This window comes from Dipteris shenzhenensis, chromosome 27, assembly GCF_047967505.1.
Source record: "Dipteris shenzhenensis isolate YYH24624 ecotype China chromosome 27, Dip_SZ_1.0, whole genome shotgun sequence".
Lineage (NCBI taxonomy): Eukaryota > Viridiplantae > Streptophyta > Polypodiopsida > Gleicheniales > Dipteridaceae > Dipteris > Dipteris shenzhenensis.
Window position 1 is genome coordinate 25,667,270 of NC_141622.1, and position 14,882 is coordinate 25,682,151.

Here is a 14,882-nt window from a genome sequence, read left to right on the forward strand (position 1 = left end):
TTTGGGATTTTATCACGGGCTCTTTTCGGGGAAACATCAATGGTAGTACTTTTTCAAGCCGACTGATTGTTGCTGATTGGTAGTAATTAATCTCGCAAATAGGTTTTATGGTTTGGGCATGCACTCCAGGCCTGAATGGCACAAGATTCGGGAACTAATTCAGCTCTTCCTTTCGATTTCGCGTCTTCAGGAGCAATATTGATTAACGGTTTGGAAACTTGAAAGATAAGAGACTGGTAGCGCGAGTTTATCGGCTTCTGATCCCTTCGGCGTGGATACAGATTCATGCCAATGAGATTTGGTAGATGAATAGACCTCTCCAAATGGTGGAAAAAATGCTTGCGTATCATATGGAATAATAGGCTTCCTCTAAAGCAGAAGGTCTTCATGTGGCGGTGTCTCTCTTGGGGGTTTTGCCAGCCAGATGCTGCATTGCACCTGCGCATTATCTGCACTGCTCTTGTCCCAGAGAAACAAGGACAAGAGAAACAATTCTACATCTCTTGTGGACTTGTTCAGCCACCAAGGATCTCCTTGGGGCCCTATCAGCTAGCCTTCGGATTCGCTTCCCTTTGTATAGCTTCTCCAAGCAATTCTAGATATTTGAGCGACATCACTCATTCCTTGTCGACTATAGCCCACTATTTTTGTGGATTAGATTTACGACATATTGGACCATCTTCCATGATAGAAATCATTGCACTTGCCACACTTGGTGGTAGGATTTGTAAATTGCATTAATTAATTGGATCAGTGGTTTCACCCAAAAAAGCGCGTGCAACTGCATGCACGTGCCTATGCGGGTGTGAGTGTGGGTGTGGGTGTAGGTGTGGGGGTGAGTGGATTGATAAATAGATTTATCTCATAATGCTTGACTCAAGACTTCAAGTATAAGTTTGCATAGGTCAACATCCTCTAGCATCATGCCTTCCTACCAATAGCTCCTAAGAGCTTTCTCAAAATCCCACTCTACAAACCTCCCCACACAATCCCAACCTTGGGAATACGTCTCCCTAAAGCTTCTTCCCATCAAAATCTCTCTCCAAATCCATCCCTACAAAAATCGATTGCCAATGCTTTTCTCAAAATTTATGTCCATATATCCCTTCCAAAAACTCCTCTTCCATAGCCCCCCTCAAAATTCCTTGACTAAATTCTCTTTCTTTTAAGAGAACATATCTCAACAATCGGCTAGAGACCACACCAAAATGAACCATAGCACTAACAACTTGGCACCAAAAGTTAGCTTAAAGCACCCCTATGAAAAAGGAGTTGGGAAAAGTGGTCAGAGAGTTTAGCTCAAAGTACAATTCACCAAGTTGAAAAGGGGAAAAGACCACACACACACACAAAAGAGACGCAAGAGCTACAACAGTGATGTGAACTTGACCAAGAGGGTTATCGTGGCCCTTTAGGAGGCAACACAATAAATGATGATTGTTGTCTTTGAAGATGCCAATCTATGCAAGGTCGATGCAAAAGGAACTGTGTGAAAAGGGTGACTACTGTGGACAAGGATATGACTCTTACAAGCCATCTCCACAACCCCTTGTAAACATCTTTTTTTAATGTTGTCTATCCTATGACTATGGAATGAACAAAAATGTTGTCCAATGTTCATTTGACTTATTATATGTAGCATCATTACATTTCTTTTTGGAAATTACATTTTGGTCTAGGAAAGCATGTACTACAAATCTACTCAAAAAATTCAAATTTTAATGATCAAGGAATTTAATATCGTTGCAAAAGGTTAAGCAGGCATTTTGGGTCTTAGCATCAAAGAATTCATATTGAAATGTAGCAAGAAAAGGTTGCTGCTAGGTATAGATGTCTCAAAAACATGTGTGGTTTCCATGTTAGGAAAGCATGTACTACAAATCTACTCAAAAAATTTGAATTTTAATGATCAAGGATTTTTATATCGTTGCAAAAGGTTAAGGATGCATTTTGGGCCTTAGCATCAAAGAGTTCATATTGAAATGTAGCAAGAAAAGGCTGCTGCTAGGTATAGATGTTGTCTCAAAAACATTTCCCTATGCAATAATTTCAAGCTCTACCAATACTTGATATCCCGAGGTTCACATTGTCTATAGTTTGTAATGTAATTCAATTTTTGCAAATCCGTCTTTTGATGTCTGCGAGGTTTATCAAACATTAAATTTTGATATTTGGGAAAAACATAATCAACATAGAGAATAAGCATAAGATATACCTTCAACATTTCGTGTGAACTCCCAACATGTAAACAAAGAGAAACTATTGAGCTCCAACAAACTTCGACAAGCGATCCACCAGTGTTCTTTTCTTATTCCATGAGGACATTTCAGACAATGTAGCTCTAGTGCGTAAGTTGGAACCCAATTATACCTTGGGAGTCCTAAAATGTTCGAAAAGCCTTTTCACCATACATTTTGGAACATATCACATACCGACATGTGGCTTTGTAGGTTTCCTTCCTCTTTTGTCTGTTCTCCCATGCTAGTATTCAGATTGGGACTTCCCTCCATACCATGGATCGTCTTCCAACTTGTGCTCCCTGTTCTTGGGACATGAGAATCATAGCCACGGCCTCTAGGACTGCCAGTCTACTCTTTGTAAGGGATCATAATTACCATTCGCACCTTCAAATGTCCCTTTTTGTTTCTTGGGCGCTCTCACTTAGTCGTCCAAAGAGGCTGCTCCACCTAGTTTTGATGTGTCTAGGTACTCATGTTTGGTATGCTCATTGTGGCCCTCTGCAGAAGGATTATCATCATTGTTCCTTACATGCCCCGTTGAAAGCTTGTTGGTAGTTTCACAACCAAGCACATTCGGTGTTCACAATGTATGCCCTTAATCATTCCTTTCTCATTGCATCAAATCATTTTTGCCATCCTTTGCTTATATTTCATAATAGTATACAAGGGATTTGAGATTTGATGTTAACGAATTCCAGAGCTACTCAGGATTACTTTGTCCTCAAGTATAACTTTCATGTTCCAACACGAGACCGTGGACCAAACTTGCACTACTCCCCCTGCTCAATTATTGCCTCTTTAGTGCATTTTTAAATTATGGTGATTGTTGCCTAGAGTCATAAGGTCCTTCATTTTTGTCCGAACCATGCATTTTTCTTTCATAAACAAAGACGTATGAATGAAATGGCCAAGAGAAAAGCACTCAAGGCACAAATACATCATGAAGAGCATGACAAAGCGTTGGTGAAGTACCACTCAGAATATCTAAGCATGTGCAAATCCTCGGTGTTCTTTTGTCTTTTGACATGCTTAAATAAGGAGGCCTTTCTTGGAAAGAAAAAGCAAGAAATCGCATAGAAAGCATTAATGCTTGATCATGGTAATGCAATGCAATAAGGATTTCTTATGGGGAACACGATAGAATTGGCCTGAACTCAACCAATTACACAGACAAAATAATGGAACTCCTGAAAATTTTTGCCTGTTTGTACAAAGTTCTGTCATGCCCTCCTTTCCTGAAAATTTTTGCCTGTTTGTACAAAGTTCTGTCATGCCCTCCTTCCCTCTTACCAATTACACAGAGGAAGTGAATAATCACATGAAAACTTGTTTCTTCTCATCTTGAAAAACATTTTTACAGTGTGCAAGGTCACACAGTTTTACTATAGCAGTAGGACAATCCATAGGGATTGATGGCATCTGGTATTGCTCTATTCAACCATCAGTACACTTTCTACTGAATTTTCCACCTTAAATACAAGTATTTATAAGCCACAACCATAGTTGTCAAGTAACAGCCCCTTGGACTCCAAGAGAATTGAAAATTTACAACGATGAGAAAATAATCACATGAAAACTTGTTTCTTCTCAACTTGAAAAACATTTTTACAGTGTGCAAGGTCACACAGTTTTACTATAGCAGTAGGACAATCCATAGGGATTAATGGCATCTGGTTTTGCTCTATTCAACCATCAGTACACTTTCTACTAAATTTTCCACCTTAAATACAAGTATTTATAAGCCACAATCATAGTTGTCAAGTAACAGCCCCTTGGACTCCAAGAGAATTGAAAATTTACAACGATGAGAAAATAATCACATGGGCACTGATTTCTAGTTAAAAGATCTGCAGTGATAGTTTCTCTTTCTTCAGTCTCCGTCTTGGAATCCCCTCTTCCAAAACACTGTGCACCCTACAAAAAAGAAACAGTACATGTGAGAAGAACTGTTCTCAAAATACTATTACCTGTGGTATCCGCTCTCAACAGGAATGTATAGAGAACTAGGATTTACATGCTAATAAACACCAAAATCTTTTTACCTTATTTCAAAAACTTGACAGGCAATTTCGACCAGACAGCTATCATGATTGGCCCCAACAATATTTTGATGGACCTTATATTTTGCAACGAAAGATGAAAGCGTGCATATTTATGATTTAAAAGAAAGTAGTTGTGCACTTCAATCTGACTGTTTGTTAAAATGCATGTCATATCCATAGCTCATATTCTTGACATGTCAAAAATAAGTTTTTCTGAAATGATCCTTGACCTTGCTCAGCTAAGCTCTTCCCCATTGCAGCTCCCTCCACCTCCCTGCTTACCTCTGCCCATCCCCAGCTGCTGCTAGCCTCCCTGCCACCCAGCTAACCCCCCAAGTGCTGCTAACCATCCCCTCACCTTGCTAGCTTCGCCTGCTGCTGCTTTCTCCCCACCTGCTGCTGCTAAGTCCCCCGCCTGCTGCTAACCTCCCCTTGCTGCTAACTCCGCCTCTCCCTACTGCTAGCTTTGTGTCCCCCTGCCGCTAGGTCTACCTCCCCCTGATGCCTAGGTCTGCCTCCTCCCTCGATCCCTCCCCTCACCTGTCTCTCAGCACCTCCCCTCTCTCAGCCTCCCCCAACTCTCTCTCTCAGCCCCTCCCCTCCTCTCAGCACCCCCCACCTCAGCCTCTTCCCTCCCTCTCCCTTCTCAGTTTCCCCCTCCCTTCTCCCTTCCAACCTTCTCCAAGCGATGTACAGATTTTTCAGCTGTTTGAATTGGCCTTCCACCTTTGATTGATGAATGGCGACCCATTCAATCAATCCTCGACCACTTCCACCAGCTGTGAAAACGTGTACCTTTTCAAAGACAAGTTGCTGCAGCTGCAAAAGGATGTGGAGTTTTGAGACCACCCTCTTCAAGCGCATTCATGGGTCCCACACTTTTACCAGGGACTGGATGCTTGTGGCTTTACCTTTGGGCCTCACACCTTGCCTTATTCGACTACTGGGACGAGATTCCTTTGAAGTGGGCTTTGACTCTCCTGGAGGCACGAGCACAATACTCAAGGCTAGCCCCTTAGCACTTGGTTCTAGGAAGATTTTCTTCAGGCCAGTCTTTTTAGGTTTCGACCCTACAGAGGAGGACAGGTAGACGACTTCACTCTTCATTAGATTTTGATGTCTGTCTCAGGTGTACCATTGACTCCTAGCTAGGACTGGAGAAACCTTTGGGTTGGTCACTAAGATCTCTCCCCTTCCTGCTTTACCCTCTTCCGCAATAGAGGCAATTAGATCGGATGCGGTTCCTAGAATTAGGGTAATAAGAGGCAGATTGGGCTCGGGTAGAGAAACTCCAGGTTCTCTTGCTGTCATGGATGATCTGCAGCAAGCCATTGGTTCCACATCAGATTGTTCTCACTGAGTTCGGTGCATCTCCATTGTAGCTTGATGCATCATTTCAGCTCATCACATACCTTTACCGAGTTAGGCTTGTACCTCAGGACGACATAGGCTACCGTGGAAGGCCCTATCTCCCTCCATGACCCTAGCAGCCGGATCAAAGATGTTGGTATGCACACAAATGCAGGTGGTTTGAGAGTTTGGGACTCCACATGAATAGATTACCCCCTTTCCAGTATAGCATTAAGGCTCCTTTAGTCCCGCTCACGTATCACAAGGTCAACCAAGTCATTCGAGACATGCTCACATATCATGAGGCCAACCAAGTCATTCGAGAGCCTCAATGCTACACGCATTCACCTGGTTGGCACCCAACGACCTTCCAGTAAAGATCAGATTCTATAGGGACCACTGCTTACAGGAGGGCTTCATTGATCCAACAGGATATATTCGGATCCACCTCCCACATTCGTTGAGGATATCGATTGGACAATTTTGTCTCATTGCACCGATTCCGTATTGAGAGAGGATGGGTTGCCTTGAGAGAGCCTACTTTCAGGTACGTGGTGTACTATGAGATTTAACGTCGTTATCACTATCTAATTAGATCTATTTTTGCACTGCTCTCCAGCTTCCTCTCTTACCCAGATCAGAGATGCCTTGCTGCCTTCATCCATGAGATCGTCGGATGCAAAGAGCACTTGCTCAAGATACAAAGGCAGGATTAGGGCACACAGCTAGACTTTACCCAAAGTATGATCATGGAGTTTTCCAGTCAAATCGTATAGACCAGGAGATCACGGGCAGTCAGCGAGGCCAAGGTCCAAAGCCAATGTACACAACACACTCAACAGCATGGATCTTCCCTCCATGTTCACTAAATCAGAGGCACGCGCGCGTACACACACACATGCATGCACCCATGCACACCTGCACATATTGACATGCACACGCATGCACTCACATATATATATATATATATATAGGAACAATCACATGGTGAAATAATGCACTTGAGTGTATTTAGACGACAAAAACACTATGTTAAAAAAAGATACAAAGACAATGGAAAGCAGAGGAGAGAATGTCCTGCCATCCAAATCGCCCTTCCAGAGACTTAGGATCCATCGAAGGAAAATGAGGATAACCTCTTTGAGGGAACTAGATTCGTCTTTAGCCCATCCACATTGTCATATGTGTCAACAAAAACAAAAACATCCGTTGGTCCTCAAGATTGTTTCATGTAGTATGTATCTTAATTCTATGTTTGAATATAGCATGTGTGCTTAATTCTTGATAATGTTGCTAGTGCATATCTCTTTCATACCAAAGAGAATTATATTCAATCATGACCTTTGGTAAGCGACTATTATATTCAAGCAAGATCTGATTGTACAGAAACTTTCAGAACCGATCATATATGCGATCTTGGCCATTACATACGACTACGTACATCATGATAGCTTCAACTGCCCTTTTGTGTGGTTCCTCTTAACATTTATATAAGGGTAGGGGAATGTTGTGAAGAGGAGGAATCAGAAAGATGATCCAGAAAAAACAACTGGATGGACATTGCAAATAGACGTATCCTCCATCGGTATAATCTCACCATTGTTAACACCAATCTTTGGGAATCCCCCCTACTATTTACTACCCTGTACACTGAATTTTTGTGCTTTCTTTTGCTATGGTATATTCTTGTTCATTTGTTGCAGTGCTTGTGAAGGAGCATACTCCCAAAGAAGTCATTAATAGAAAAGACCAAGAAAATTTGCTTGATTCTTAAACAAGTAGGCTTACCAGTATTGGTTGTAAAGCCAGTAAGCATCTGAAACTAATGCCTCTCCATCATCATTACGATGCCAAAGAAAATATGCATGTGAACGATTTTGTATCCTTAGCATTGCATGACCAAAACTAGCCTCTCGGAAGGCTGAATAATCAGGTTGTGGCTCTGTGTAGCTGCAAGTTGCACATAAGCATCATCAAATTACAGAACAAGTGTGAGAGATAACGAGTGTGCATCTCTCTCTCTCTCTCTCTCTCTCTCTCTCTCTCTCCATGTCTATTTTTGTGTGTATGTGGGGGTGGTACAATACATGTTAACTGTGAAAAGGGAAACAAAGGGAGGTAGGGGGACGATTTGGTGTGGGGATGTTATGGCGCAAGAAGGAGATCTAGATGGGGTGGGTTGTTGAATAGTACATGTATGGACACTGGCAAGGGTAGGGGCAGAGTGTCTGTATAAGCATAGGGGAGGCAGTTTGGTTAGGAATTGTTCTAGAGGTTTAAAATGTCAGAAATGCATTTCCAAAAGTTGCAAAAATAAGAAATGACAAACATGAACTTGGGGTTGGGAATATTCTCTTGTTTCTAGAACAGCACTGGAAAGAAATGATTATAGATATGTGTGTGTGTGTGTGTGTGTACAGTCTTCTTAATGCAAAACTATATTACCAAAAAAAAAAAGTGCGTGTATGTACATCCATACGTACAAACACACACACACACACACAGAGTCACCATTTGGGACTTCTCCTAAGAAAATAAAGAGTAATCTTTATTAGAATTGACTTCGGTCAAAGAATGGTGAAGTTGGTTAACCAAGAAACAATTTTATTGCTTTTGCTTTTGCCTTGCATTGGTAAAAAGAGAACTATGGGGACGCCCACAAGGGACTAGAAATAGTCCAAGAACTAGAATGCATGCATTAGTCTAGCCTTTAACTGGTTAAAGTGTTGGTTTTTGTTTGTGGCAATGTGTAGGACCAAAAGGAGTGCAAAAAGGCCCTAGAATTAAGGGAAAAGTGCAAAAAGTAGGTCCTACAAGGCAAAAAGCACCAAGATGTGGGCGCCTACTTCATGGAGGACCCCACAAGGCCAAATCAACAAGAATTCCAGCGCAATTTCCAAGAAAAGCCCCCTAAAGCTGATTTTAGGGAAAGCTCAGCTTTCTAAGAAAAGTATGCCTGATTTTGGCTTTAAAAAAAGCTAAAAGCTAACCCCAGCTTATTAGAAAGCTCTTGCTTTCAAGTTGGAGGCAAAGTCTATAAAAGAAGATCCTCAGAGCTCTAGAACACATAGATTGTACTCTAGTCCATGCTCTTGTGAGAGCCAGTTGTGATAGTCCATGCTCTTTTTTTAATATGGTCCAAGATTCGTCTTGTGGCAGATGTATTGGATGACACAGGTTCGGTGATACCCTTTTTAGTGGCGGCTCGTCGTTTTGCTCTAGGGATGCATTATCGCCCCTACTAGCAATTGCTTGCTCAAATGCTTCCAGATTTTCAGCAAGTACTTCCCCTTCAGCTTCAGGATCGTCTACGCGACTAGGTGCTTGTTTCGGATTTCACTACTCAGCATCCTCTTGCTTTGACTTCTCTCATGGTTGCCAGTATATACACGGTTCTCTTGCCTCTCCCCTAGATTACAGCCCGCGAAAACCATGTGTGGTCTATGAGGCTAAATGCAAGGTGGTGGAGAGGTAGACTGTGTCACCTCTGGGGTTGCAAACTCCTTCTTGGCCAACGAGTTTTTCTTTGAAGGATAGTTGTGGGTGTTTTTCCTTCTAGCATACTTCTAGCTCAAAGGCATATCGGCCAGCTATGTGTCATCGATGCCTAGCTACTCGCGAATCGGTGGCTCATATATTTTGGCATTGCCAGGATTCACGAGATTTTCTTATTCTTCTAGAGAGGATCTTGCAGGCACACTTTCCAGCGACTCTTTTTGGAACGCTCTTTTGGTTGTGTTTGGATTGCACCCTGACCGGATATGATCTTTTCTTTTCCTATGTTTGATATTGGGTCCTATAGACTTTTGGAAGGACAGAAACCATCGGGTTTTTGGTGATCCTTCTCTGAACAAGTTCTCTTTTCTCCGAGTCCTTTTATGACTAGCATGTGGGCCAGTTGGATGGCTTATATGCAAGTTTTTTGAAGATGTCATTACTCTCCTTCTTGGAGACAACTCTTAATATAATTGTCTGGACTTCACTTTAAATATAAAATATGTGTGCACGTGCGTGTGTGTATGTGTGCGTGCGTGCGTGCATGTGTGTGTTTCATCTTTTCTTCGTTTGGGTTCGCTACTGGGCACTATGGACTTTATGGACATATAGGAATTGTAAAGTCTTTAGTGATCCTACTTAAATCAAAAACACGGGCCCGGCAAAAGGCTTTTTTGGATAAAGGTTGTTCCTCTAAAGAGTTTTTTTTTTTTTTTTTCAAGAGAGAGACTTCTATTAAGTAAGAGAAAAAACCTGCGAGAGCAAGCTCAAAGCGGAATACATCATGAAATCATGAGGATAAATAAAACCCTCTCAGAGTGAGGTGGAAAACAACCAAGGCTGAGGCTGAAAGTGCCACCTCAACCCTGTAGGAGTCTCAGAGAAGAAAGGAGAATCCTTCCATTCCCTGAAGAAAGAAGCCCTCCTAGCTGAGGCTGCACGGTGTTAACCGCTTTCACTATTCCTACGGAATATCACGGGAGAAGCACCAAATTCATCCTCCCAGCCAATTCTACCGAGACTTCATACAAGAGAGAGAGAGAGCTGTCAGCAAAATCACGTAAAATCAAATTCCTTATCTTCTCTCTCAAGCCTTGACAGACCCCAAATCCCTAGATAGATCTAGATGCCACATGTCATCCATATAGGGCCTTCCTAATGCAACATTTCACCCCTCTCTTGGGATGCATTTAATTCCTTGCCCCTAGGCATAATCTTTGCACTAGGCCCTTGGCCTCAGATCTATCTAGTCTGGTGCTATCAGCCCTCACCTAGGACCTTGACATTAATCCCTCCCGATCATTTACATAAAGCGCAAACACATATATTACAAAGATAGATCCTATAAGGAAAATGTCGACTGATTCTTCCGAGGTCATGCTACCTCGGCTAGAGCGTAACATTCCTTCCCTCTTCAGACATCAGCGTCCTCGATGATAAAGTCTGGGAACACTCTCCGCAATTGATATACGGATTCCCAGGTAGCTTCGGATAGAGGCTGACCATGCCATGCAACCAACACCGTGGGTATCTTCCGATTTCGTATTTGCATTGTTCCTCGGTCCAGGATCTTTGTTGGTTTGCGCCTTGCAATATCCTCTATCTCCTGAAACAAAACCACACCTTCGATTAGTGAGTCACCAGTATGTAAAAATTTCTTTAAACGTGAAACATGAAAAACTGGGTGCACCTTACACCCTTGTGGCAATTCTAATTTATAGGCTACACTGCCTATTCTCTTTAGAATTAACCACGGCCCATAGTATCGAGGTGATAACTTAGCACACTCTCCTGAAGTCAACGACTTCGAGTGCGAAGGAATTCTGAGAAAAACTTTTTCTCCTTCTTCAAATACTCTTATAGACCGATTTTCATCCGCATACACCTTGGCTCTATCCATAGCCTGACGGATATTAGCTCTCGCAAGTGCTAGCATCTCCCGCATCTGAACTACAAAGTTCGCGGCACTAGGCACTTTCTGAGGTACTCCAACTATAGTTGGATTGGCTGGTCTATAACCATAGTTCAGCTCAAACGGACTGAACCCAGTAGATGAATGTTTCCTATCATTGTAGGCAAACTCCAACAATGGCAACCACTTGTCCCATGTATGTTGCCTCAATGACACATATGCTCTCAGCATATCCTCTAAAGTCTGGTTGACTCTCTCCGTCTGACCATCCGTCTCAGGATGATCCCCACTACTCATTCCCAACTCAGTCCTTAGTGTCTCAAATACCGCTGTCCAAAAATGACCGGTAAACCTGACATCTCTGTCTGACACTATGGATCTAGGCAATCCATGCAGACGAAATATATGTCTAATAAACAAATCCGCCACTTGCGGGGCACTAACAGACTCTCTAGTCGGAATGAAGTGAGCCATCTTGGTTAGACGATCAACCACCACAAGGATAGAATTATACCCTCCTTGTGTTGCAGGTAGTCCTACAATAAAATCCATGGAAATGCTCTCCCACTTACTTAGTGGTATTTCCAAGGGCTGTAAAAGTCCGGGTGGCTTCACCCGCTCGGCCTTACTTACCTGACACGAGAAACACCGTGTCACATATTCATGAATATGCTTTTTCATCTTTGGCCAAAAGAAATCTCGCTTCACGAGATCATATGTCTTCTCGACTCCTGGATGTCCCGCACATGGGCTATCATGGCATTGTCGAATGACTCTCTGCCTGAGATCATTCTGACCAGGTACTACAACCTTGCCATTTCTAACTAGCATACCATCCCTTATGGTATATCTTGCATAAGTTTGGCCTTTTCTGGATGCCAGGTCATCCATTTCATTTTCCCCGGGTTTTAACACATGAGCCTTAGGCCATAAGCTCTGGACAAACTCGTCCACCTTCTGAGTTTCTCTGATCTCGGTCAGTAGAGCACTCTCTAATACCGTGAAACTCATGTTGTGCATAATGCGAGACAACGCATCAGCTACCTTATTGTCTTTTCCTCTTCGGTACCGAATCGTTAAATTAAACTCCTGCATGAGCTCTGCCCACCTAGCTTGGCGGCCCCTCAAGTCAGGCTGTTTACATAAATGTTTCAGAGTATCATGATCCACGTCCACATAAAACTCTGAACCATACAAATAATGCCTCCATGTTTTCAAAGCATGGATAACAACATACAACTCCAATTCATGAGTTGGCCAATTCCTTTGAGAGGGAGAAAGCTTCTTGCTTTCGAAGGCTACTGGCCTTCCCTCTTGAAGGAGGACTGCTCCTACCACAATGCCACTTGCATCGGTTTCTAGGAACAACGGTTTCTGGGGATCAACTATCTTTAACACCGGTCCTGAGACCACAGCTTGTTTTATGGTGTTAAAACTTTCTTGTTGATTCTATCCCCAAATAAAAGGTACTTTATCTGAGGTCAGATCAGTCAATGGCGATACTATTTCGGAATATCCTTTGATATGCCTTCTATAAAACTGGACAAATCCCAAGAATGATCGCAACGCGGTCAGACTCTGAGGGATTGGCCAAGTTAGTATCGCAGCCACTTTCTTCGGATCCATTTCTACCCCCTGTGGAGTAATTATGAATCCTAAGTACTCAAGCCTAACCATACACAGTATAGTTTTCTTTTTATTCACGTAAAGACTGGCTTTCCTCAAAGTACTGAACACTATCCTTAAGTGTTCACGATGCTCAATAACACTTTTACTGAATATCAAGATATCGTCAATGAAATGTACTACGAACTTTCCGATATACGGACGTAGTAAATCATTCATAAGCATGACGAAAGTCGCTGGAGCATTGGTAAGTCCGAAGGGCACTACCAAAAACTCATAATGACCAAACCTGCTTCTAAAAGCGGTTTTATGCACATCCTCGGCTCTAATCCGGATCTGATGATAGCCGCACTTAAGATCTATCTTGCTGAAAATCACGGCTCCATGTAATGCATCTAGCAAATCATCAATCCGAGCCATCGGATACCTGTGCTTAACAGTGATATTATTCAATGCTCTGTAATCTATACAGAGGCGAAACGTATCATCCTTTTTCCTCTTTAATATCACTGGTGAAGCAAAAGGTGAGAAACTTGGTTGAATCTGCCCCAACTTGAGGTATTCTTCCAGTTGCCTACGCACCTCCGCTTCTTCAGCAAAACTCATCCTATAGGGAGGTCTATTTACAGGTTCTGCCCCCGGGATCAGTTCAATCTTATGCTGAACTTTCCGCTCTGGAGGTAACCCATAAGGTAGTTCATCCCTAAAACATTCAGAGAACTCCTCTGTTATAAGATTAGCCAGCTTGGCCATCTCACCACTTCGCGCAACATCAGTGCTAGTCGAAGAATCATCCACCGACTCTACCGATGCTGTGCAAAGGTATAAAAACTCTACTTGAGCCTTTCTGATTTCCATCACGGAAACCAGCGGTCCCTGAGGTATATCTTTTTCACCTCGCAAGACATAAAGCACATCATTCATCTTGAATTGATATACGTGCTTTTTCCAATCAATGGCTGGATTCTTCCTAGAATGCCACGCCATTCCCAGGGCTATATCTGCATGAGCAAGCTTGGTCATTTCAAAATCAAGCTTCTCAGCATAGTCCTGAATTCGAAGCTCCAACTGGGTAACCCTTTGGTCCCATACTTCAGTTGAAGTTCCATCTGCCATCCTGACTGTATACGCATAGTCAGATGGACTTGTCTTTAATTTCAGCCTCTTCACGAGCTTGGAGTTAATCACATTGTGAGTTGACGCTGAGTCAAACAACACAATGACATCATGACTGGCCACCTGCCCTTTCATTTTGATTAACTCCGTATCATTGAAGGCTGTATACCCCGTTGCTGCGGGCTTAGATAGGATGTTATCAGGTGCACTCGTCACTAACTTAGCAACAGATACACATAACAAACAAGGTAGTAACCTCTGAGAAGGTCCCGCCAGTTGCATCTGCATATGTTCCGCACTGGGACTCTCCTGCATTTCTACGTCGCATTCAGATATTATCATATTAGCCGTGCGACGATCTTTGTTCAGTGGACAATCCTTCCACTGATGTCGCTGAAGGCAGCCGAAGCACAATCCTTCTTTTCTAGCTTTCTCCTTTTGTTCAGGGGTCAATGAGGACTTTGACCAAGCCCGGGCTGCCATTGGAGTTATTTTCCTTTTCACCCCAACGGTGGTACTTGTTTTTGCTGGTCCCTCAACCGGCTTCACCTGCTTGGTTTGGCCACTTGGCTGCGAGACACTTGTCTTTGAAACCCATTTCCTCTGAAATCCCCCTTTCCTCGGGTGCTCATACTGAGTCCCTGCCTGCACAAACCCACCAGATCTGCCTCTGGCATCCTCATAGTTCAGGGCTACTGCTATAGATTCATCTAGTGTAGTCACATATTTAGCCCGAACTTCCATTTTTATCTTGTCGTTCAGTCCATAAATATAGTCTTTTAACTGAACCGACATAGGGAGAGGGTCTGTTATTTTCATAACACATTCCCTGAATTTGTCAGTGTACTCTGCCACTAACAGGCTCCTCTGACGAAGATTTCTATAAGCATCCCAAGCTCGGGATTCTTCATCAGGTGGGAGAAAGTGTTTCTTGAATTCAGTTTTGAACCCTTCCCAGGTGGTTGGAGCAACTTGATCCTTCTGTTGCTTTATCCACCATCTGTCCGCTGCCTCAATAAACAGGTGTGTGGCCTCGCGGATCTTCTTTAGATCGGATCTAATCTCACAAATGGCGAAGGCTTCTTCCCACTTGTGCAACCA

General features: G+C 42.8%; 1 protein-coding gene across 4 annotated transcripts in view; it reads right to left on the reverse strand.

Moving 5' to 3' along the window:
• Positions 1-3,460: 3,460 nt before the first annotated feature.
• The window catches only part of LOC147884090 (purple acid phosphatase 10-like), a 91,398-nt gene continuing 79,976 nt past the window's right edge, over positions 3,461-14,882 (reverse strand). For 2 of the 4 annotated variants that reach the window (XM_087398085.1, XM_087398086.1), the window contains exons 9-10: positions 7,421-7,582; positions 3,461-4,154 (exon numbers count right to left, since the gene is read on the reverse strand). In XM_087398085.1, the coding sequence (XP_087254211.1) occupies positions 4,079-4,154; positions 7,421-7,582 (238 nt within the window). In that variant the 3' untranslated portion in view covers positions 3,461-4,078. Of the gene's footprint in view, positions 4,155-7,416; positions 7,583-14,882 lie in introns of those variants that run through there. The other 2 variants (XM_087398084.1, XM_087398087.1) reach the window with 2 other exon arrangements.